Raw genomic sequence first — 26,641 nt, 5'->3', positions numbered from 1 at the left:
ACATGGACATACACTAAGCTTTTAAAATTTGTAAGATAAAGAAAAATTCTAAATGATTCCAGAGACAAAGACTAAGTACAAGTTCTCAACAACACTGAATACAAGAATACAACTGAAAAATAGTTTAAGGCACTAAGGAAAACTTCACATCAAGAATTTTATGTCCAAAAAATAAGTAAAAATTAAAAAATAAAGAATTTTATGTCCAAGAAAATCATGACTCAAATGTGAGAATATAAAAATATTTGCATGTATTCAAAGCCTCAGAAGTTTTGCTGGACAAAAGCCTTATGCTGAAAACCATTGAAGAGAAAGTTTGCAAACAAAATAGAGAATTAAACAAGGGTACGCTATAAAAGATATGAAAGCAAAAATGATTTAAAGTATTAGTGCTATTTATGGATTTCTTTAAATAAAATGGATAAAATCAAAGAAACTTCAGAAAGCATAATTTTGTATCAGGCAAGGTACAATCAGGGGATCAAAATCACATTGTAATTTGAAGAGGGAACGTTTAATATAAACTATTATAAACAAAAACAGGAGATTGGGATAATGAGAGATTATTTAATACAGAATAAAAGAACTCTAAAAATATTACAATACCAGGACTATGAAGCAGACACTTTCCATGGGCTGAAACTGCACCAAGGAAAAGACAGATCTGAACCACATCCAACAAAGGAACTCCGCAACACTGAGTGCTGAACTTTGTTGGAGTGGAAGCAGCCCTGGCTCACTGGATGATAGAGAAGTTCACTAAGGCTTTAAAACCAGGTGATAAGGGAAGGTGCTGGGCTGGTGGCACGCTTGCTGGGAAGCACCTCAGAAGGTGTTGGGTAAAATCATCCACAGTCAGTTGCCAAGTGCTGCTAGCCATGGGGGCACCTTGCGGTGCAAAAGCCACATGCACTGCTGAAGACAGGTGCTGAACAGATCCTGCAAACTGCAGGAACCCGGCACCAGAGGAGCCTGGGACTGCAGAAGCCACATCTGCTGAAGGAGACTGCCTGGAAGAGCACCTTACAACCAAGAAGAGAAATTTCTTCCTTCTCCAGTGTTCTTCTCGAACTCTTCATTAGGACAGCTTAACATCTTAGCAAAGGATAGAAATTCACAGACACCAGTTCCACAAGGCAAAGTAACCAGTGAAGGGTGGATTTGGAAGGTATTGACTTGGTAACTCACACAGACCTCAGTAACTCATTACTTTAAAATATATATATGAAGAGGGATAGATATAGGAGAGACTAAACATATATAGGCAATTTCTAAAATACCTGCCCTATTAGATGGAAGATGTGGAAAATCTAAGCTATCACAGGAATAAATAAACATGAGTATGAGTCTTATGTAATAGCAACAATCATAAGACAAAACAGAAAATATATATTTTAAATCAGATGAATAAAACTTTCAGAAATAACAATAACTGTAAATGCATTAAACTTAACAATTAAATGAGAAACTATTAAACTAGCTGATAAAAAAGGGAAAAAATCTAGCAATGTGTTGTCTACACTTTAAAAAAGAAAAAGTTTGAAAAAAGAAAATCAGAAAAATGATACAGCTTGAAATGAGATAAAGCAATAAATATGAACCAAAGAAAAGCTACCCCAGTAGCAATCTTATATCTATCAAAATTAAATTTAAGGAAAAATAAAATCAGAAGAGACTGTGAGGGATATTAATTACTTTAAAAGAAATATAAAGCAGGAAGTTACACCCATTTTCAATACATAGTCATTAAAATTACACAAACAAAAGTGGAAATAAATTGCAATGCAAAATAAATATTAACTATCCCTCTCAGCAACTGACAGCTGCTGCAGGGGAAAACAAAACAAGAATATCAAATACTTGTACAATGAAATGAATAAGCTCAAGTTTCATGTACATGGGGGAGAAGGATACTGGTGTAAGAGTGAACAAAAAGACCACTAGTAGGAAATAAGGAGTTCAGAGATGGATCAATGGGTATGTAAGACTTTAACAGACCATATAAGTGGCACTAAAAATGAATGGGTTTAAAAAGATTGGTAGTATGGGCGCCTGGGTGGCTCATTTGGTTAAGCATCTGCCTTCGGCTCAGGTTATGATCCTGGGGTCCTGATCGAGCCTGCTTCTTCCTCTGCCCCTCCCTCTACTCCTCCCCCTGCTTGTGCTTGCTCTCTCTCTCGCTCACTCATTTTCTCTCTCAAATACATAAATAAAATCTTTTAAATAAATAAATAGATAAATAAATAAAAAGATTGTTAGTAGAAGGGGCTAGGAAAATTAAAGGGTTACAAACTAAAAGCATATTTAAAAAAAAACCTTGAAGTCATTGATAGTGAGATAAATACAGACTGAAACAATGATACGATATCACTTCATATCCATTTGGCAAAATGTGAAGACCAGCCTTTGGCAGAAATTTGAGGGTATGAAAACCCTTGTGCACTAGCTGGTGGAATCATCGTGTGTTACAACCATTCTGGAGACTAATCTGGCAGTATTTAGTCTGTTAAGTACATGCCTCAGATCGACAATCCCACCTCTGTGTTTGTGTCCTCCAAAGAGTTTTGTCTAAGTGAGGAAACATGTTAAAAAGATATTTATCAAAGCGTTATTTGTGGTCTCAGGGAGGTGGAGGCAATCTTGATTCTATCACTGGGAGAGTGGACACATAAAATTTAGTTGATGATGACCAAGAAGTGTGATAGTGTAACAAAATACAACTGATTTAATATATACACAATAACGGGGATGAATCTTTTATAAGGAGCCCTTCACCAGGAGCTTTGCTGTCAAAGTAAAAGAAAGTTCATTCTAACTAAAATATGAATTTTATTCTCTGGAAATGCCTCAGAGCCTGTCAGGGGTTAGCCTTGAGGGTAATGAGGCAATCACTAGAGCAATGACCTTTTTAGGGAAGCTCTGCCCAACTCTGAGCTCCATTTGGAGGCCTTGGGGTGGAGCTTGTTTGCAAATAGCAGCCACGTAAAGCCTGATAAATTTAAGACATCTCAGGGACCAGGCTGAAGGCAGGGAGTTGGGTGCAACACAGTGGCTGAGACTTGACTATGGAGAAAGGCAGACTTCCTCGTTCACGTTTCATGCTGCTCCTCCTTGTCCTGCTGTCTACCGATGCTTCAGACCCTGCAGAACCGTAAGTCTCTCTTAAAGTCCCCTCCCCGAGGTTCTGTGCTTTTTCTCCGTCTCTTCTTTATATCTTCACTTTGACTTTCCCATTAAATGCTACCCTTCCATTTCTTAAGATACCTTCCAATCATAAGAGATGAATCATAAGTGATTATTTTTTCTTTCTCTTTTTTCTACACCTTTCTTTTTTTTCCCCACTGGGTCATCATAATCATAAACAGAATAAGTAGTCACTGGAAGGCATGATTTGATTAGACAGTGAAACGTCAGATCCCACCTTCACGGAATCACTCTTTAGGATGGAAAGCATTGACTATAAAAATAGTTACAGTGTAGAGGGGTGCAGTTTAATTCATATTGTAGATCACACATGTAGAGGAAGTATAGCTCCTTTGTTTTTTGAAAATTTACTGAGTCATCAGCAAGAAACCCAAGTAACTGGCCAGTCGGGGAGGGGGGCAGGGAGTAATTGAAAACGATTCAAATTGTAAAGTTGGTGAAATCCAGTCATTGTAAGACTTCTCTTCCACCTCTCCCCAGTTCCTCCCCAAGACAGGATCTAGAAGGCTGTGATCTCCATTCCTTCCTGGTAGAGAAAAAGGTTCAGAGTCTTTGGTCTGGGAGTTCTTGGTCTTCCTTGGCCACTGTTAATCTGGCTTCTCCTCACCTGCCATTCATCATTTGAATCTTCAGCCATCTGGTTTTGTCTCAGCTTGGTCCCTTGACCAAGAAATCCCAGTAGCCCTCTCTGGCTGACTCCGATTCGCCTCAGCTCCTTTTTATCCTGTAGAACCCCAACTTGCCACAGCATCCTGCCTCCAATCCTGTGACTATTCCAACACAACCTGGACTGCAGAGTCCTGTTTCCCCTTTGTAATTCAGGCCCCTACCCACTCTGCACTCCTGACTTGCATGTAGCTACGCTCCAGAGTGATACAGGCAGCCTCCAGAGTCCTACATGCGCAGAGGCTTTTCTCGTTGTGTTGGCTTAATCCACTTAATACAGTTGGCCTCTCCAGGCCAGAGTGCAGGAAGCAGAAATCAGAGCTCTGACCAGCTCGCTTTTCTTTCTTCTTCAGATTTCTTCAGTGCACAACTTCCCAGTAATAGTAGGGGTTCATTTTTCTGCCATCATTCCTCTACCTCATGTACAACTGTGGATGGCACCGCCTTCCACTGCATTCCACCCAGAGAGCATCTGGAAATATGTGGGAGCTGTTCAGATTTCTGAGTAAAGACTGAATGGATGGAGCAAGTGGCATTTACTGGGGTTGGAAATGTTAAGCAGTCTGTGTTTTCAGTCCAACTATAACATACGATAATTCTGCCCCCTGAAAACTCATTACTTACCATCGCATCCAACAGTTGATAAGGCACAACAAACCTCATGGCCTAGTTCTCATGAACAGAAGAGGTATTTTCTCACTATGCAGAAAACATCCCGTATCCCTCCAGCATTATTAGCCCTTGATGTGGTAAATGAGAGATATTACCCAAAAGACCCAGTAACTGTCCTCCTTTGCCTTCAGAGAGATGGAGGTGGCAGGGGAACATGAAAAAGAGAAAATTAAAAGTCATCTGTTTAATATTTGCAAAACTTAGTCACTCCAACAAAGGCAAATATTTAAAATGCAAACATCCATGGTTAAGTAATATTTTAATAATTTAATTGATCACTTATAGATGAAATCTTGGGCAAATTACTCAAGCTTGATGGGTTCCAATTTCAATATCTATTAAATGATACTAACCAAACCTTTATGAAATCGTTGTTTGAAATATCTAATATATATGGAATTAATTTTTAAATTATGACATCAATTAAGCTTATAACTAATAAGAATAAAAATAGTATATTGAATAAAATTATAATACACTGCCTTCTTTCCTATGAAGATGAAAGAACTAGAGGGAAAAAAGTATGCATGGGGAGGTAAAACAATGATAATTTTTATCACTTACCATATTTTTGAAAGAGTAGATTATTCAGATAAGAATTATCCAGATGCCAGGGGCGCCTGGGTGGCTCAGTTGTTAAGCGTCTGCCTTCGGCTCAGGGCATGGTCCCGGCATTCTGGGATCGAGCCCCACATCAGGCTCCTTCCTCTCCCACTCCCCCTGACTGTGTTCCCTCTCTCACTGGCTGTCTCTCTCTCTGTCAAATAAATTAAAAAAAAAAAATCCAGATGCCAGAAAGGAATGAAATGAGAGGTACTATCTGAATGATTATGGGCAGGTTGTTTAACTGCTCTGAGCTTCTCTGCTTTAGAACAAAGCCTTAGCACTATGCAATTAAAAAATCTGAGATTTTAATTTTTGAAGGGTGGGCCTAAAGATTCATGGCATACAGTTTTGCTAAGGAACAACTTAAAACACATACAACATGATGAATGAGAGAACCAAACCTGACTTCCAGATTCCACAACTAAATTGTCTCTGTTTCTCTCTTCTCCTAGTCTCATACCTATTAACTTTGAAAAGTAACAAAATAGTTTTTCATGTGTCAAATTGCCTAATTTTTTTTTTAAGTATAAGAGTCCATGTTGGAAGTAGAAAGGAACGGACAGTAAAACAATATAAGAAAATAGTAGCACTTTTTTTCCTAACTGTAAATTAACTCTAAAAATAAATGACTTAAACCTGCAGCTATGAATCATTAAAGTTTTGAGGAGTCACATTTTATGTACAAGTTACTGATTTAGTGAGTACGCAGGGATTTTATCTTACTGTTGAATATTCAAATTTGGGGACTGGCGAGGACCTCATGTTTTAGCCGTCATGAATATGAAGAGTATGATGTATGTATTATATAGGATTGCTAGGAGGGTTAATACAGAGAATGCTTAACACAATTCCTTGCAAGTAGTAAGTATGTAGGAAACACATATTCTCTTTCAGCCCATACAGATTCAAAGTATGGAAAGATTATACTAAGCTGACTGCTTCAGGAAAGTTTTTCTGTCAAAATGTCACTTGGGATGGTTCCCAAAGAATGGGTAGAATTGTAACTGGAAATATGCCGGGGGGGGGTTGTGGAGGAGGGGAGTAGAATATGTGAGAATATAATAGATAAAGGAAACTTAGCAATGAAGTCAAGAAAGTAAACTCACAGGGGTGCTGGGCTGGCTCAGTTGGTAGAGCATGCGACTCTTGATCTTGGGGTCGTGAGTTCAGGCCCCACGTTGGGTGTAAAGATTACTTAAAGATAAAATCTAGAAAGAAAGAAAGAAAGAAAGAAAGAAAGAAAGAAAGAAAGAAAGAAAGAAAGAAGAAAGAAAGCTCACACAAAAAATTGCCCATGCCTCTGAATAATTAAATATATTCAATTATTAGAATAAAAAAGACTTTGCAAAATAATACATTTTATATGAACTTGTTTTTTTAGTAAGTAAATATAATTTATCCACCCATATAGTTTGACACAAGCATATATTTATGAACATAGAAGTATTAATATTAATATATTAATATTGATTACCTCAAGAGGGTGAGAATGAAGGAGAATGTTAATCAAATGCAGTGTGTACTTGTGTGTGCTTGCAAATTATTGACAGAAATAAAAACTTATTGATAAAAAAATTACTGATTTTGGCTAAGGCATATCTGAGGAAACTTAGAGAAACAGCAAATATATACTGTTTTCAGTGTTACTGTTATAAAGAAAATTATTTTACAATATAGACATGAGTTATTTTGTGTAATGGATATATGCTCACTGAAATTTTTTCAGTTGAATTTATATAAATTCAGTCGTGGTGTTCATGTACCAGCGATGTTTATTTAGACAGATTTTAACGTAAATCTTTTTATAAAGTGAATAATCAGCAATTTATTATATTTGTGCACTTTAACGGATATATATTCAGGAATTCAGATATTAATGTTCTATAACACAAAGAACTCCTATAAAACTGTAACATCCTGAAACCAACTTCCGGCAGACTGACTGTATGGGTGAGGAAGTACTCAGGAGTAAAAAAACATAATTCTTATGCCAGGCAGTGGTAGAATTTCCATCTCAATGTTCTTAGTCCATTGACATTTGGTATAGAACCAATTGTAGTAAGAAATACATACTGTTATAGAAAACACGTTTAGGGTTGAAAATGCTTGCTATCCTCCATTTTTCTCTGATTCAGCCTCTTCTCTCCCCAGGCAGTACGTGGTGCTGGTCCCCTCCCTGCTGTACACTGGGACCCCTGAGAAGGGCTGCCTCCTTCTGAGCTTCCTGAATGAGACAGTGACTGTAAGTGCTTCTTTGGAGTCCCTCGGGGGAAACCAGAGCCTCTTCACTGACCTGGTGGTGGAGAAGGACTTATTCCACTGCGTCTCCTTCACTGTGAGTACTATCTGCCTGTCCTTGTTTGGTACATTATATTGAGTCATCGTGATGGGAACTGGTGTTGAATCCCAAAGAACGACTTTAAGAATGTTACTGAGGACTTCGTAAAGTACTAAAGAGAGTGAGTTCTCAGCTACGAAGGAACAAAGCATGGATTTCCCGCCAGCATAGGAAAGAAAATTAAAGTTCTAAAAAAAAAAATCCTATCAGCCATAGAAAGCGTATGACTTGATTTTCTAGTCTTTTTTTTTAAGGATTTTATTTATTTATTTGAGAGAGAAAGAAACAGCCAGCGAGAGAGGGAACACGAACAGGGCGAGTGGGAGAGGAAGAAGCAGGCTCCCAGCAGAGGAGCCTGATGTGGGGCTCGGTCCCAGAATGCCGGGATCACACCCTGAGCCGAAGGCAGACGCTTAACGACTGAGCCACCCAGACGCCCCTAGATTTTCTAGTTTTGATATGTAACCACCTCTTTAAGGCCAGAGTAGGACAGTGCCTAGAAAGAGATTATACAAAAATTTCATGGTAGGACAACATGTAGCAGAATTGTTCTCCTGTGGTGAGACATTAGGTGTCTTTGTCCTCTGAATGTATAAATGGTGCAAGACCCTCAAAGCAAGCATCCAGTACCTCTTTGAGGTTGCCCAGCTTGGGATACTCAGCTATATATTCTCACACATTTTTACAGAGAGGCTTCTTTCCATTCCTTCACAATATATATACTCTGTTAAAAGGAGTACAATTCAATAACCAGAGTTCCAGGTAAGCTATATGGAGATTTGGGTCCCACTGATGGTACTCTCACTGACATATCTCCCCCGTATCTTATATTATTATCTTCACTCATATAGGGAGAAATATTTATACTTACGTAGTCCTTTGTGAAGCTGAAAGGGATAGAAAACAATAATGGATGAAGGATTTGGAGGGAGAAGACTGCGTGGCTGATCAGCAGTATTCTTTGTTCCCTAGCTCCCAAGGATTTCCTCGTCTTCAGAGGTGGCATTCCTCACTGTCCAGATAAAGGGACCAACACAAGACTTTAGGAAGAGGAACACAGTGCTGGTAAAGAACACTCAAAGTCTGGTCTTTGTCCAGACAGACAAACCCATCTATAAACCTGGACAGACAGGTATGTCGGGAAATTCCACTATTTCCCTCAGTGGGGGCAGCGCTGAGAAGGAAAGGCCACCCCTCAGTAGGTTTTGCAACCAATCACCATAACCCCCATCTCTTAGTCTCCTACATTATCATTCACATTACCTGCTTTATCATGTCCAAGTCTCACCAGGGAATTTCTTTTTCAGTAAAATTCCGTATTGTCTCTGTGGATGAGAACTTTCACCCCCTAAATGAACTGGTAGGTATCTCGAGTGTTATGGTTTTGGTGGGGGGTGGGATGGAAGTACTCACCCAGGTGGGAGCAGAAAGGTCCAAGAAAAGCAAGAAGACGAAAGACATTCCTTTTGGAACCAGGGCACCAGCCGCACCACAGATCTAGAGTCTTATGTAAGGCATAACTAAAGAGTAAGAGATGAGGAAGCTATTTCTCTTATAATAGTAATTAATCGTTCGATAATTGCTACATTTATTGCTGTAAACACAATACACGGAACATAATGAAGAGACAAAATTTAAAAGTTAGGAGCTATCCATACCGGTACTCTTAAGGAGTTTATGATTACTTAAAGCATGAAGAGTTTTGCTGATTCTGAATATATATATATATAATAGACAATATTATAATATGGTAACAAATACATATACATATATTTTATACATATATATTTTATTATATATTTTAATATGTAATATAGATATAATATCAAATATATATTATATACAAAGATTTTGTTTTTGCTGATTGAGTGTCCCTTCCTCTAATTAGCTTTCAACATTGCAAAGAAACAAAGCTACTTTAAAAATACAATTTTTAAATTAGAAAAAGTATTCTTGGCTAACTGTTAACCAAATCATTCTGAGAACTTTATTACTATTTGGTCTAAATTATAATAACATATCACTCTATTAATATCCATTTCCTAATTTATGCAAGTAAACAGTATGGTCATATTCTTTATTAAGAGAACTTCAACCTAAATATTCCTGGTAAGTAATATTAATAAATTAGTAAATATTACCAAAATTTATTCACCAATAATATTTTTCAGGAAATGGCAACACAATGATTAATTGTTGTAGAAATATTTATGCTTTTCTTAGAACTATTTACTGGTTTTCCTAAGTAATTCTAGTTCTTTAAAGTTTCAGGTTAAATTTTGTTACATCTTACTACAGATACTATTTTTCCTGAGTAAGCTATTGGATCATAAGTCTGAAATAATAGCCTTTGGTGAAATTCCAATCACATCTCTTCTTTCCTTTTTTCATATAGATTCCACTGGTATACCTTGAGGTAAGCAACAGAAAGAGTCTTATATAAGGAAAGCAGCACATTTAAGGTTAGAAGTTCTGGTATTCCTTAGAGATGAATTACTATTAAAAAAAAAACTTTCAGATCTAAAATTTCCTAATTCCCAGATGTCAGGTTTATTCTGTTTTATCTTTCTTCTGTGTTTATCTCTTCTGAGGGCGAGGCCAGTTACCAACCCCAAAGTCGTTTGTTTGGTTCAAGGACTATCATGGCTATGCAATTATTCCCCATGCTCCTTGTTTACCTCTAGGACCCAAAAAGAAATCGAGTTGGACAATGGCAGAGTCTCAGGTTGGAGAGTGGCCTCCAACAGCTGGCCTTTCCCCTCTCGTCTGAGCCCATTCAGGGTTCTTACAAGGTGGTGGTACAGAAGACATCGGGTGAAAGGATAGAGCATCCCTTCACTGTGGAAGAATTTGGTATGGATTCTGAAAAATGAAAAGGACATAACTTTTTGGTTCATACCATGCACTCACTTAGACTTTCTGAATCTCCCATAGGTATGTGGAACTTGGATTAGAATCAGCTTGAGCTGTTTGTAAAGCCATTGTAATTCTGTGCACCAGAAGCTCACAAGACCTTGATTTTCAGTACCAAGTTACATTTTGCCAAGTACCAAAATTCTTATTTCAGTGGAGCCATCATCCTTTGTTAGTGTCATTGAGATCTGCTGTGATCACAAAGTCAGTTAAATTTTGCATGAATTGTTAAAACTTATCATCTTAAAGTTGACACTTGAAAAATGCATCTAGCGTTTCAGGGTATTATTTTGGGAAAAGTTATAGACATGAAATATTTGTATTTCCATTAAATGTTTACCAGCCTCCCTATTTCCATTATCTCTATCAACAGTGCTTCCCAAGTTTGAGGTCAAAGTTCAGGTGCCAAAGATAATCAGTATCCTGGATGAAAAAGTGAACGTATCAGTATGTGGGAGGTGAGTTAAATTGCTTTTGTCTGAAAGTTCATATTTTGCCTCAATTTCGAGTCATTATTTGGCTAGGTACATAATCATAAATTAATTTTACACAGAATTAAAAAAATTACTTCAATGACTTATTTCAACTGCTTATTATTAAAATGTTCAAATATACAAAGGAATAGAAGACATCCCTAATCATGATTTTAACAATCGACGTCTTTCTATATTTGCTACAACATTTCTTTTTTTTGCTTTAAAATTTCAGGATAAATTACAAAGATCATGACATTGTGCTCTAGATGCAGTACTTTGTACCTCTACAAATTACTGACATTTTCTTACATAGTCATGATGCCATTCTGAAACTTTAGGAAATTAAAAGTAATTTTCCAATACTGATTCTTATTCTACACTCAAGTTCCCTCAATCTTTCTAAAAATGGTGTTTACTCATTGCTTTTGATTGTTATAACTCACATGTACCCTTTTCTTCCATCTCTCTACAATGGAAATTTTCAGTTGAATGCAAAAGTTAACAAAATAGTAAAATGAAAATCCATGTACCCATCAATTGTGACTAAAGTTATGAAAATTTGCCAAATTTTTCCATTTATTCTCCTCCCTTCCAATTTTTTTCTCCAATATTTTTTAACAAGCCACGGGAATCTATAAATATCTCAAAGTTTTAGAAGTCTGTAACCTCCTTTTGTCCCTGTGATGTTAACTTATTGAAGAGCATAGGTTAGTTGGTCTGCAAATGTCCCACTTGCTGGATTTGCCTGACTGTTTCCTAATGGTACATTGAACTGATTAATTGTAATTTCTCCTCTAGCCTTTTATGAGGATACTTGGAGTATTTTGCATACATAGATCATAGATCCTCTTGGTTCAGTGAAAGAACAAAATTTTAAAACCTGACATAATCTCTATTTTTAATTTTTTGAGAAACCTCCACACTGTTTTCCACAGTGTCTGCACTATTTTACATTTCCATCAACAATGTGCAAGGGTTCCAATTTCTTATTATGACTAGTGTCATAAAGCTTTCCCCCTATACTTTTGATAGAAATTTTATGATTTCAGGTCTTACATGTAGGTCTTTATTTTGAGTCATTTTTTGTATATAGTGTAACATAAGGGTTTAATTTCATTCTTTTGCACGTGGATATCCAGCCTTCCCAACACTTTTGTTGAAGATACTATCCTTTCCTTACTGTGTATTCTTGGCACCCTTGTCAAAGATAAATCGAATATATATATAGATGAATTTATTTCTGCACTGTGTTCCGTTGATCTACATATCCATCTTCATGCCAGGGCTGTACTGTATTAAACCAGGAAGTGTGATGCCTCCAGCTTTTCCTTTTTTCTCAAGATTGTTTTGACTATTTAGGGTCCTTTGCTGTTCCACATGAATTTTAAGATTGTTTTTTCTATTCCTGTAAAGAATGCCATTAGGATTTTGATAGGGATTGCATTGAGTCTGGAGATTGCTTTTGGTAGTATGGTTATCTTAATATTGTCTTCCAATCGATGAACATAGGATGTCTTTCCATTTATTTGTGGCTTCTTTACTTTTTTCATTAATGATTTGTAGTTTTCAGTGTATAAGTCTTTCACCTCCTTGGTTAAGTATATTAGTAAGTCTTTTATTCTTTTTGTTGCTATTGTAAATAGGATTATTTTCTTAATTTCTTTTTCATATAATTCATTGTTAGTGTATAGAAATACAGCTCGGTTTGTATGTTGATTTTGTATCCTGCAACTTTATGGGATTTGTTTATTAGTTCTAACAATTTTTTGTGAAGTCATATGGGGGGGCTTCTACTTTTAATATTATGTCCTCTGCAAATAGTGATAGTTTTACTTCTTTTCTGGTTTGGATGACTTTTTCTTTTCTTTTTTTTCTTTTTGGTATGCTTTCCTTTTTTTATTTGAATATAGTTGACATATAATGTGACATTTGTTTCAAGTGTACAACACAGGGCTTAACAAATTTATATGTTATGCTGTGCTCACTCCATGTGTAGCTATCATCTGTCAGCATACAACATGATTACAGTGCCATTGACTATATTCCTTATGCTTATAATTCCCATGATTTATTCATTCCATAACTAGAAGCCTGTGTCTGCTATTTCCCTTCACCAATTTTGCCCATCCCCTCTGAAAATCATCAGTTTGTTCTCTGCATTTATAAGTCTGATTCTGCCTTTTATTTGTTTATTCATTTGTTTTGTTTTTTAGATTCCATATATAAGTGAAATTATACAGTATCTGTCTTTCTCCGTCTGACTTATTTCATTTAGCATAATATCCTCCAGGTTCGACCATGTCGTTGCAAATGGCAAGACCTCATCCTTTTTATGGTTGAGTTGTATTCTGCTGTATCTACACATCTTCTTTATTCATTCATCTCTTGTTGGACCCTTGGGTTGCTTCCATACCTTGGTTATTGCAAAAAAAAAAAAAGTTGCAATAAATATGGTGGTGCATATATGTTTTCAAATTAGCATTTTCATTTTCTTTGGATAAATATCCAACAGTGGAATTATTGGGTCATATGGTAATTCTATTTCTAATTTTTTGAAAAACCTCCATAGTTTTCCACAGTGGCTGTACCAATTTACATTCCCACAAACAGTGTACAAGGATTCCTTTTCTCCACATCTTTGCCAACACTGGGGTATAATATTCTAAATACATCTCTTAAGTGCATACAGTGTCTAAGGTTGTTCAGTCTCACCGTTTCCTTATTGAATTTCTGTCTGGATATTCTATGTATTATTGACAGTGGAGTACTAAAGTCTCCTGCTATTATTGTATTGTTGTCTGTTTCTCCTTTCTGTTCCATCAGTGTTTGCTTCATATATTTAGGTATTTTGATACTGGGTGCATATGTAATTGTTCTATCTTCTTGGTGAATTGATACTTTTATCATTATATAACTTCTTTGTCTCTTATGACAGTTCTTGACTTAAAGTCAATTTTGTGTGATGTTAGTATGACTACCCTTGATCTTTTTTGGTTATCATTTTTTATGGAATATCTTTTTCTATATCTTCACTTTCAGCCTAAAATGTGTCTCCTGTATATGACATATTGTTGGGTCTTGTATTTTTATCCATTTATCCCCTCTATGTTTTTTATTGGATAATTTAATTGGCTTACATTTAAAGTGATTATTGATAGTGAAGGACTTATTAATGCTATTTTTGAAATTTTTTCTGTCTTTTTTTCTGTCTATGGAAAAGTGCAATTACAAATAACTCTTAGAGTTCATTTCAACCTTGAGAATTAAAACGCATTTCCTATAAATCATCAGTACCGGAGGGAGCATGCAGAGTAAAAAAAAACATATGCCCATCTGAATATTATATACTGGAAGCATCAAAGTATCTGGACCTCTGCCTCAATTCTGTCTTGGAGTAATGACCAAGGATTATTTGTCTAATTTAATGCATCCTAGTACTGATATCTGTATGTTAGAAAGGGGTTTCAGAATAAGTTGCTCTGATAACATTTTTTATTTGAAGTGATATTGGAGACACTTACAAATAGGAAAGAAAACTAATGCCCAAAGCAAGCTGATTGCTAATTATTCCATTTTTATTAAGAAAGAGAAAACTAATAGAAATATAGAGTGCATACACATGCAATTTTTTTATATGCCTCATGGTTGTTAGGTTTTATTGGGGCTCTTTCTCCCTCTTTCCCTCTCTCCCTCTCTCTCTCTCTGTGCATGTTATTATATTGGGTTTATTATTTCTATTATTTATTTTTTTATGTTCTATTTATTACCCGAGTTTTCTCATTTGGTATAAACAACAAGTTTTGATTTTACAATGACTGAATAAAAAGAATGATAAAAAAATAAATAAGCTAAAAGGAAGAAATTTTTTTAAATCCCGAAGGAAACTTGATTGTACATTGCAGCAAAATTTTAAATGTTTTAATGAGTAGTACCTCTTGATAAAGATATTTTCCAGGCATATTTCAGTTGATATGAGCCCAAAATGATAAAGAAGTGCAAGGAACTGCAGAGAGTAATTGTCTCATCTGTGGTGGGCTGGTGGTGGAAAATGTTGATACCTTTCTTCAGTTCCTGATTTATTTCTTACATGACAGATACACCTATGGGAAACCTGTCCCAGGACTTGCAACTGTAAGCATGTGCAGAAAATTATTTCATCCCACTTATTGTCAAAAACAAGAGTTCTGTGAGAAATTCAGTCAACAGGTTAGTTTACAGTTTTCTCTCTAGGGGCTATTATTGTTTTTTTGTTTTGTTTTGTTTTAAAGATTTTATTTATTTACTTGACAGAGAGAGAGACACAGCCAGCAAGGGAGGGAACACAAGCAGGGGGAGTGGGAGAGGAAGAAGCAGGCTCATAGTGGAGGAGCCTGATGTGAGGCTCGATCCCATAACACCGGGATCACGCCCAGACGCTTAACCGCTGTGCCACCCAGGCGCCCCTAGGGGCTATTATTGTTGACAACCATTGAGCTACCCCGTTTTACTTAATGGAAAGAGAACATTGGAGTAAGGCTCTCACAAAATATTTCCCACCAATAAGGAAAAAGAATTTCTATTCCTGGTCAATAAAATTCTCATTTTGATGATTAACCCTTAGAGATTATAAAGCAGATGTGAATATTAAATTCCTGAAGGTTAGTTAACATGTTTAACCCAAAGAAGTTGTCTTGGCATTGGAAAGAAAATAATATATTTAGTGATGATTGGTCTTAATCAGTATGGCATTTATTAATTTTTTTACATTTCTCTCAGCTCAACAGCAATGGCTGCATCACCCAAGAAGTAAAATCAAACCTACTCCAAATTAAAAATATGGGTTATGAAATGCAACTTAAAGTGGAAGCCAAGATCAGAGAAGAAGGAACAGGTTTGAACTCTAAATTAATATAAGGAGTGGAACAATAAACATTTGTTTGCTTTCCATAACAAAATAAGGGTCATTGGAAGGTGGAAGGAAATGAATTTTAGTACTAAAGTAACTTCCAAGAGTACTTACTCTTCTCTACATATTTTTAGACCTAGTATTTACTGGAAATGGGACCAGTGAAATCTCAAATATTGTAACCAGAGTCAAGTTCGTGAAAGTGGATTCACACTTTAGACGAGGAATCCCCTTCTTTGGACAGGTAGAGTATATTGCAATTCACATGTAATGAAGTATCCACAATGATGCATCCAACAATGCAGCCTACATTGATGTAGCCAACAATGCAGCCAATGATGTAGCCTACATCTAGTTAATGATATCAATTAATTAATATGACCCAAACCATGAGGCCTAGCAAAACTACTTTCCTTTGTAAATATCATCATAAAATGTACAAACACATACTGTAGTATTTTGAGAATCAGAGGTATTATTTCTTTTTAGAACATATAGCTAATGAAGATGCTTAATGTGATATGAGTTAATTATTATGTCAAACCTTTCTACCAACCATCTGACAATAAATATATTTCCACCGATATCCAAACAGCTTCAGAATTTTAAGAGAATTTCTCACAAATGATTCTCAATTTATGGATACCAATATCCTCCTTTATACCTGCTGTTTTTATTTTTTTCTTTTTCAAAATTTAAAAAAAAATTTTTGTTAATTAACATATAGTGTAATATTGGTTTCAGGAGTAGAATTTTGTGATTCAACACTTTCACGTAACTCTCAAGACTCATCACAAGTGCCCTCCTTAGATAATGCTAAGTGAAATAAGTCAAGCAGAGAAAGACAACTATCATATGATTTCTCTCATCTATGGAACATAAGAACTAGGATGATCGGTATGGAAAGAAAGGGATAAAGAGAGGGGGGGTAATCAGAAGGGGGAATGAAACATGAGAGACTATGGACTATGAGAAACAAACTGAGGGCCTCAGAGGGGAGGGGGTGGGGGAATGGGATAGACCGGTGATGGGTAGTAAGGAGGGCACGTATTGCATGGTGCACTGGGTGTTATACACAACTAATGAATCATCGAGCCTTACATCGGAAACCGGGGATGTACTGTATGGTGACTAACATAATAAAATAAAAAATCATTAAAAAATAAAAATTTAAAATAAATAAATTAATTAATTAAATAAATAAAATAAAATAAAAAATAAAAACAAAAAACAAGTGCCCTCCTTAAACCCATCACTCATCTAGCCCATTCCCCACCCACCACCCTCCATCAACTCTCAGTTTGTGCTCTATTGTTAAGACTTGTCTTATGGTTTGCTTCCCTCTCTCTCTTTTTTCCTTTCCTTCCCATATGTCTAGACTGGATATGTGTAGTCTTATTTTTAGACACAGAAACTATAATAGTGTACATTTTATGGCCATTATCATTTAATTATTTTCATACTTAAGGTATACATTTTAATTTTAACTAATAATTTTACCACTTTTATAAGTATTTATAATTAGTTACCCATTCCATAATTCCTTTTTAAAATTACTTTTTTAGGGGCACCTGGGTGGCACAGTGGTTAAGCGTCTGCCTTCGGCTCAGGGTGTGATCCTGGCGTTATGGGATCGAGCCCCACATCGGCCTCCTCCGCTATGAGCCTGCTTCTTCCTCTCCCACTCCTCCTGCTTGTGTTCCCTCTCTCGCTGGCTGTCTCTATCTGTGTTAAATAAATAAATAAAATCTTAAAAAAAAATAAAAATAAAAAAATAAAATTACTTTTTTAAATTTAAAATTACAATTTTTTATTTTTAAATTTTAAAAAATTTTAAAATTTATTTCTAAATTTTTAATTATTTTTATAAATAACAATAATTTATATTATTTATTATTAATAATAAAATTAAAATTCTATTTTAAATTTTAATTTTTTTTAAATTTTTAAAAAATTTTAAATTTATTTTTAAATTTAAAATTACACTTTTTCTCAAAAAGAAACACTTTTTCTGGGGAAGCTTATGTAGTTTGTTTCAGGAGATGAAAAAGATCCAAAGATCCAAAAAAAGGAGAAAAAGGTAAAAGACATGAGGGTTAAAAATGGGACAAAAAAATAAATTTTGTAGTAAACATAGAAGGGTTATTTTCCGGAATTGGTTTTGCTTTTTCTTTCCGTTATGGCAGCAAAGGAATTTGTTCCTATGAGTTCTGCCTTCTCTGAATATTAACCACATAACTTATCAAATTATTTTCTTCTTTAGGTGCTTCTGGTGGATGGGAAAGATGTGCCCATCCCCAATAAACTTGTCTTTATCTCTGCAAATGAAGCAAATTATCTTTACAATGCAACTACCAATGACCAGGGTCTTGTTCAGTTTTCAATCAATACTACTAATATCTTGGCTAACAAAATTTCTGTCATGGTAAGTATGAAAGGAAAAGAAACACCTGAGGGCAAAGAGAAACCTTAATACAGCAATCATTTATTCAGTAGTGAAGAAGTACACATATTCTATTTGAGAGACAGAAATAAGAAGCTGCCCAACTTAGGGATAAACTTAAGAGACTAAAAATTTAATTAAAAACAACAAAACCAGTAGAAGAGATACTGTCAAAGTGTCTGATCATTTCACTAGCATTATCTTTAAAATTGTATGTATTATGCAAAAAAAAAAAAATCTTATAGGATTTGTTCCTGAACCATATCAGTTCTTCAACAGGTAAGTAATTTATGTAATTTGTTTTATATTGTTTTTTTCTATGTCCATTCAGATAATTTAAAAAGTGAGCAGAACCCCCCCACACACTTGATATATATTGCCTAATGAAGATGATCAAAAGATTTCTACAACAAAAAAGATGTTATGCTTGTAATCTCAAAGAAGTAAAGACAATGATTTATTGATTCCAGCTTAGATAAATAGCATTTAAATTATTTCTATTTCCCAAAGTTCACATGTTAATTGAATTTAAAATATGAAGCAATGCTTAATGTTTCCTATGTAATAGATACCTGCTCTTCCCTAAGATTGAAAAGATGGGTAGACCGTCCCTATATTTGAAACTCTATAATGATAGAGTTAACAGAGCTGTAAATTATTAGTATGATATATTTAAGAGCAATAATAAAAAAAACCAGATAATTTATCATAAGAGTAAATAGAAAGGTCCACAAAATACACCTAGTAAACTCAGAAAAAGAAAATAAGTGCACCCATAAAATGGCTAAGAAGCAACCATTGCAGGGGAAATCAATGGAATTATCTGCTAAACAACATTTGCAAGGTTTAAAGGTCCAGAAACCACAAAGCCTTGAAGATCAAAAGTCATAATAGTGATAAGGAGCATAGATGATAATTTGTTGGGATTCTTTATAAACAATTTTGAAGCCCTTACAGTTATAAAATATTACATTAATATATAACATAATTTTAATTAAACCAACTTACAAGGGACTTCTATTATCTAAAGATTTCCTTTTCTGCTCGCTGCAATTATTTACCATTCTCATTGGGACATCATTGTTCCTCTGGCCCTGAGCCACAGAAGAAAAGATAAATCAGTAATGATTTAGCAGAATCAGGGCAAAGGAGATTAATTTGTAGATTATTTCTCTTTAATCACTGCAATTCGGGAAGGTGATCATTTGTTTCTTTGGTGGTCAACAGGGATGAAGACGATGCAGAGTGTATGTTGGAAGGGAAGACACAAAATTTTAACTCTTCATTTTGGTGGGAAGCTGACGTGAAGAATTTCAAGACAATATCGATTCTTTGTTTTTCTGTTTCATCAGGCCTACGACAAACAACCTAACTTGTGTTTTAACTCTGTATGGCTCCGAGAGGAGCACCTCACAGCTCAGCATGTTGCTAAGCATGCTTTCTCCCTACGTGGGAATTATGTTCACCTGGAACCTGTGGCTGGTACCCTGCCCTGTGGCCAAACTCAGATTATCAAGGCGTACTATATATTCAATGGGGAGGCCATTGGGGAACCAAAGGAACTCATTTTCTATTACCTGGTAAGAATAAGGACACAAAATATATTTGGAGTTTATCAGTAGACAAAAGTGGTTAACAGGCCAGGAAAAGTGATTAACTTGCCTCACCATCTTCCTGTCTCATCCGTGTTCCCCATGATTCTTTAATTTTCATGCAGTTTGTTCTCTTTAGCAGAGATTCAAGAATCAAAAGCAGGTCATGTGGGGAGTAAGATGTTGAGAAGTGTGTTAGGCTCCAAAAGGTTGCTTTTTTGTTGATTTTTCATTTCAGATCATGGCGAAGGGGAGCATCGTCAGATCTGGAACACATGCTGTGTCTATAGAGCTAGGAGACGGTGAGTATCCTTAAATCCTCCCCACCCGCCATGTCCTTCCCAACACATCTAGCCTCACACGTCAGTGACAGTTCACAAATGGGGATGTTATTCCCATTATCCCTTTATAATAAGGACACACAAAAAAATAAAGATTCTCCTTATGATTCTAACATTTTTTTTTTATTCAACGGATACATTTGATTGCCTCCTATGTGTCAGTCATTCTGCGAAGGTACACTTTTTTTTACCTTAGTGTGTTTCTTCTATCTTGACATTTAAATTAGAAACTTCTGAAAATCTAAGCTTCCTTCTGTTTTTAGCCCTAAAATAAATGTGAATTGGTCATCTTTAATCTTAGTATTGCAGAGAAGAGAGTTAAGTATCATGGAGAATGGGGAGGATAAAGATGACGGACTGGTTTTTTTTCCAATGCCAGACTCTGGGCTAGGCTTTCTTACCTCTGGAAAGGATCTCTCCCTTCAACAGTTAATAAGGGCGCACACAGTGCTGCAGCCATGAAACTGGAAACCTCACACGTGAATTTGAGGGCACTTCGTGAATAATCGGGGAAAGGAAACCAGGATTATTTTCTACCCTATTTAAATCATGTCAGAATTTAAATCACAGGAAGAAGAGCCCATGAGCATTCTTATAATTAACTGAAATTAAGGTAAATATTTCACCAAACTCTACCTCGCCCCAGAGCTGAACTTAACAATGGCTAGGATTTGTTCCATAGCTGTGATTTTTTTTTTAAGATTTTATTTATTAATTTGAGAGAGAGAGAGAAATTGAGAGATCGAATGGGAGGAGGGACAGAGGGAGAAGCAGACTTCCTGCAGAGCAAGGAGCCCTACTCCGAACTTGATCCCAGGACCCTAGAACCATGACCTGAGCCAAAAGCAGATACTTAACTGAGTTAGCCACCCAAGCGCCTGTGATTTTTTTTTTATAGTTCCTTTCTCTATCAAGCAGGAAAAGTAAAACATCAATTATATTTTTGTTTTTCCATATTGAAACAATATTGGAGAAGGTTTAATTCAAAAGAAGGTACTAATTAGTACTCTCAAAAATTAACACTTGTGGGACACCTGGGTGGCTCAGTTGGTTAAGTGTCTGCCTTTGGCTCAGGTCATGATCTCCAGGTCCTGGGATCGAGCCCCACTGTGGCTTCCAGCTCGGTGGGGAGTCTGCTTCTCCCTCTGCTTCTCCCCTCTGCTCATGCTCTCTCTCTCTCTCAAATGAATAAATAAAACCTTTAAAAAAAAACACAATTAACAATTGTTTGAATTAAACATTAAAGATTGCTGCCAGCTCTGAATATCATTTATCCCAATATTTATATAAGAATAGTTTGATATAGAGAATGGACCCCCCTGCATGCATTATTTCCCTTCAATGCATCTAGTTGCTTGTTTTCTATTTTCTTACAATAATGGAACATATAACACATTTATAGAAATAGATGAGTGTCTTAAAACATCATGTTTATCTGATTTTTCTTTCCTGATATTTTAATTTGTGCATCATTCAGAAAAGGAAGAATCTCTACATAATAATATAAGGAAGAGTTTATTAATTATTTACTTCATGAAGATATCACAAAAAAAGTAATGAAAGTAACTCAGCCAATAATTGAAAGAAATTTCTTTATATAATCAATGAATTCACAAGTATTTATAATAAAACTATTTTAACCAAACATTGTAATTATGTTATTAATTACCAGTTTCTTCTTCATAAAGATGTACCAAAAATCCTTGACTCTATTAGTTAAAAGAACCAATTCTGTTCACAGTTTGTCTAAATTTAACCTTTTTCATTGTTTACTCAGATTGTTCTTTTCTTGTACTATTCTGCAGTTTTAACATCAAGGTGCAAATTACTAATTTCAGAACAATTTCTGAGTCTGTTTTAAATTCAGAATTCATTTTTTAAATGACAAAGCCTTCACAAATTTCATTACTAAAAGGTTACTTTCCTCCCAATCTTCTCTGAAAAAAAAAAAATCTGCCATAACGTCTCTATTTTTGTGATGCTTCAGTCTATTCTTAACTACTATTGCTCACTCCAGACACAGCAATACAAGCATTTAAATTACCCTCCTATTAGAGAAAATCTTATTTCCTTTTAGGGGTCTAAGTTAAAACTTGATCCCTCCAATGGGACAAAAATATGAATGCCACGGCACTGCCTTGGTCGTTCCCAAGGGTGGGGGGAGGTGAACAGGAGAGTTTTTGGTAAATGGGCATAGTTTCAGATTGGCAACATGAGAAAGTTCTGGAGAGCTGCTTCACAACAATGTGAATATACTTAACAGTACTGAACTGTACACTTTAAAATGGTTAAGATAGTAAATTTTATGTTATGTGTGTTTTTACCATAATAGAAAAGACATGTATTTGAAAAAAAAGTGAACTCTATGATTATACCTTACAAATTATGGCTCTGTATTTAAATTGAGAATCACAGTCTAAATGAAATTGTTTCCATTCATCATACAGATATATGAGATATATAGTCATTATATATATGACATATAAAAGAAGTTCCCTATTCTCTAATTTTTAACTGAGCCCAGCAGGCTTTATAAAATATTTTGTGTATACATACATACATAGAATAATTTTGAGCTATTCTGACGTATGCTGGTTACCGTTTTAATTAAGCGGAAAATCAGACATAGACTTGAGTGTAAGGAACTTGTATTTATTCTACATTGAAGTTGTAAAGGGACACATTAGCCTATTAATTTCACCAAATAATTAGAATGACATTAAAGAGACTATGCCTTTGAATGAGTAGGCACAGTTCTAAACTGGGTTAGGATCTAGCAACAGTGTTCTGACCCATGACCATCTTGTCTCATTTTCTCCACGCCCCTGTAAAAGGCAGTTTTTCCTTATCCTTCCCTGTGGAGTCGGACATCGCTCCCATTGCTCGATTGTTCATCTTTACCGTTTTACCGGATGGAGAAGTTCTTGGAGATTCAGAGAGCTTTGAGATTGAAAACTGCCTACCCAACAAGGTGACGGTCTTCAGCATAAAACTGTAAAAACACAAATAAATGGTACTGTAGGTATCATCCATTTACCTCAGAGAAAATGGGCCCAGAAAATTAAGTGAGTTGCCCAAGGGTTCCCAACAAATTAATGGCAGAGCCAAATCTCCAGGCACCTAGCACAGAACTTTCTCAATTATGCCAAATTGCTACCACATAAAACATAATTCAATCTTGTGTCCATGGTGCCCTATTCCACGAATTCAATTGCATGAGGTATGTATGATGTTTAGACTCAGAAGTTCCAAAAACCTTAAGGACAAATACAAATACCTAGACTCACCCTATAATGGATCCGAGGTAAAGGCAAGCTATTCATCCCTTCCGAGGTATCAGTTTTTCCTTTAGAATAAGACTGAGCTGTTGACTAAACCTTTTCAACGATAAAAGGCAGATGGGAAACGAGGTTCCTGACTTGACACGTGGGCAGTCCTATAAGGCTAAGGTAAAGATGACTCGGGACATGTGGGTGACTGCAGGATTGCAAAGGTAGAGGACGTGGGGCTGACTTTTCCTTCTGTTACGACAGGTGGACTTGAGCTTCCGCCCAGCACGAAGTCTCCCGGCTTCCCACGCCCACCTGCGAGTTTCAGCTTCTCCTCAGTCCCTGTGCGCCCTCCGTGCGGTGGACCAAAGTGTGCTGCTCGCAAGGCCCGACGCTGAGCTGTCCACGGATTCGGTGAGCTCCCGGCAGCCTCGGGGTCAGCAGGGCCACTGGAGGGGCGGGAGGCGACGGGAGGCAGGAGAAGCCCCTCTTGAGAGTACAATATAAAAACAGTCACCATTGTCCAATTTTATATAGTTTCTGGAGCTTTCTCACATGCATTTTCTCATGTGATACTCCCTAGATCTTAGGGAGTAGCAGACACATTTTAAGATGTGGAAACTAAGGGAACGTTTGAGAGATTTAGGCAAGATTACCAGAAGTAAATGACAGCCGAGCGTCTGACACTGCCCACAAGCTTCGATCTCTTCCTGGATATAACTTCTTTCTCTCTAGAGAATCAAATCTAAATCTCAATTACTCATGGTTTACAATGATATTAATGAAAGCTATGTGTTTTAAGATTCACCGCTTATGCGATGGTCTTATTTAAAAAAGAATTAAAAATGGGGCACCTGGTGGCTCAATCTGTTAAGCATCTGCCTCCGGCTCAGGTCATGATCCCAGGGTCCCATGATAGAGCCCTGCATTGGGCTCCTTGCTCAGCAAGGAGACCGCTTCTCCCTCTCCTTCTGGCCCTCCCCCTGTTTGTGCTCTCTCTTGCTCACTCTCTCTCAAATAAATAAATAAAAACTTTAAAAAGTAAAGAAAAAAGGGAGGGGGGTGGGGGAATGGGATAGGCCGGTGATGGGTAGTGAGGAGGGCACGTATTGCATGGTGCACTGAGTGTTGTACACAACTAATGAATCATCGAGCCTTGCATCGAAAGCCGGGGATGTACTGTATGGTGACTAACATAATATAATAAAAAAACATTAAAATTAAAAAAAAGTAAAGAAAAAAGAATTAATAAGTTCCCAAAGTATTAGATAATATGGATCATACCTAAAAAAATCATTTTTGGTCAATGGAGTAAGTAAGCTTTTTATAAAAATTGATATTTACAAGCATAAGTCATGTACCTTCCAGTAGATCTATTTCCATTTCTAGAGTTCTTGGGGTCTATGAAACTGAAAGTGATTCACCAATTATTTTCAACTTAAAAAAAACGACCTACAACACCTTTGTCAGCAATGATGAGTCATGGACAAACTAAAATTTTAAGTCCTTTTTTTTTCTAGAATTATATTAATTCATAGCAGTAATATTTGGTATATCACGTTGACCTTTATTTTCTTCATCATCGTCGTCAACCTCATCATCATCATCATCATCTTGCAGGCACACTATGTGCCAGGTCTGTTCTAGGGGCTGGGGAGAATAGTGGTAAGCAACCATAGTCCTTGTCCCGAGAAAGCTGTCATTTTAGAGGGACTATAAGAGATTACATGTGGCTCAGAAAAATAAAAGGTGAAAAATTGGTTAACAATTAGCATTAGGAGAAAGGACTTTCAAACATGGGGTTTTTGAAGAGAAAGCTATTGGAAGGAAGGAAAACTCCAGAACAACTTTTCTAACCTATTTAAAACTAGATTACTCATATTTTGAAATTGTTCAGTACGATGCAAGAAAACTGATACGTTATTAGAACTTGGTCATTGTCAAAAAGTTATCCCTGGCAAATTTTATAGCTCTCATCAGTGTTTAAGCAGATCAACTAATTAACTTGCCTGTTTGGGAGTTATTATTACTTATCAATATTGGAAGATGCATCAGTGATATTGAAGTTCCTTCTGGTTTTGTTCTAGTTTCTGCTTCTGAAAATTCATTTATATGTATTATATGTTCTTTAAAGAGTTGTTTATTTTGAGAGAAAGAAAGAGAGAGAGAGCATGCTCGCACACAACCAGGAGGGGCAGAGGGAGAAGGAGAGAGAGAATCTCAAGCAGAATCCCTGCTGAGCATAGAGCCTGACATGGGGCTCTATCTCACAATCTTGAGATCATGACCTGAGATGAAACCAAGAAAAGGATGCTTAACCAGCCACACCACCCAGGCGCCACATATGTATTGAATTTTAAAACTGTAAGATAAATATATCAAGAATCACTATCCTGTTTCTAATCACCAAAATTAACATTCTTCACAATGGAGGGTATAATCAAAGTTTTTCTCAACCTTGTCTTTTATTGACAGGTCAAAATATCTCTTTGTAGCATAATAATTATTACATAAAAATATTTCTCTGACTAGGGTTCTCTGGAAGTTAACCTGAAAAGTAGGGAAATTTCTCCCTGGGGGTTTTCTTTGGAGGAGTAGCTTACCTTTTTTTAAAGATTTATTTATATATTTGAGAGAGAGAGAGAGAGAGAGAGAGAGAGAGAGACAAAGAGCAAGGGGAGGAACAGAAGTGGAGAATTTCAAGTAGACTTCACACTGAGCACAGAGCCCCATACAGGGCTTGATCTCACGACCCTGAGATCATGACCTGAGCTGAAATCAAGAGTCGGACACTTAACCAACTGAGCCACCCAGGCACCCAAAGGAATGGCGTGTGTGTGTGTGTGTGTGTACACTCTGTATTTATGGTAGCCTATTCTAAACTATATTTCAGCCTGTGTTGAAGGAATTCAGTCTACTTTTCAAAATTTAATGTCTACCCTATTTTGTGTCATTATATAAATTTAATAGTTGCTTCAGGTGCATTACACAGCTTTGAACATAATAGAGGTAAGAAAGGATTATGAACATAACTGGAGATTTGGGTTCTTAAAGTTGTAAAAATCTTTAAGGCACTTGCTTTGACAATAAACTGGAAAATATTCATTCACCCAGTGTAGATGATGCATGCTCATTTATGTGACCATTTTGCTCTCCTGCTCAAGAACAAAGTAAATAGAGAAAGAAGTTTGAAGTGTGTTTGTGGTTAGTTATCTACTGCTGCATAACAGTCTTCC

At 36.1% G+C, this 26,641-nt stretch overlaps 1 protein-coding gene across 1 annotated transcript in view; it reads left to right on the top strand.

Moving 5' to 3' along the window:
* The first annotated feature begins 2,855 nt into the window (after positions 1-2,855).
* The window catches only part of LOC103669156 (PZP alpha-2-macroglobulin like), a 47,931-nt gene continuing 24,145 nt past the window's right edge, over positions 2,856-26,641 (top strand). Inside the window, exons 1-15 of the mRNA XM_008697488.2 lie at positions 2,856-3,151; positions 7,300-7,483; positions 8,459-8,618; positions 8,794-8,846; positions 9,882-9,902; positions 10,171-10,339; positions 10,773-10,857; positions 14,970-15,081; positions 15,631-15,745; positions 15,895-16,004; positions 18,024-18,185; positions 19,556-19,783; positions 20,034-20,097; positions 22,971-23,107; positions 23,670-23,819. Coding sequence (XP_008695710.1) covers positions 3,066-3,151; positions 7,300-7,483; positions 8,459-8,618; positions 8,794-8,846; positions 9,882-9,902; positions 10,171-10,339; positions 10,773-10,857; positions 14,970-15,081; positions 15,631-15,745; positions 15,895-16,004; positions 18,024-18,185; positions 19,556-19,783; positions 20,034-20,097; positions 22,971-23,107; positions 23,670-23,819 — 1,836 coding nt within the window. The 5' untranslated portion in view covers positions 2,856-3,065. The remainder of the gene's footprint in view (positions 3,152-7,299; positions 7,484-8,458; positions 8,619-8,793; positions 8,847-9,881; positions 9,903-10,170; positions 10,340-10,772; positions 10,858-14,969; positions 15,082-15,630; positions 15,746-15,894; positions 16,005-18,023; positions 18,186-19,555; positions 19,784-20,033; positions 20,098-22,970; positions 23,108-23,669; positions 23,820-26,641) is intronic.

The sequence above is a fragment of the Ursus maritimus genome, unplaced genomic scaffold, assembly GCF_017311325.1.
Source record: "Ursus maritimus isolate PB19 unplaced genomic scaffold, ASM1731132v1 scaffold_26, whole genome shotgun sequence".
Lineage (NCBI taxonomy): Eukaryota > Metazoa > Chordata > Mammalia > Carnivora > Ursidae > Ursus > Ursus maritimus.
Note: the sequence above shows the minus strand (reverse complement) of the source record. Positions and strands in the feature narration are given on the sequence as shown.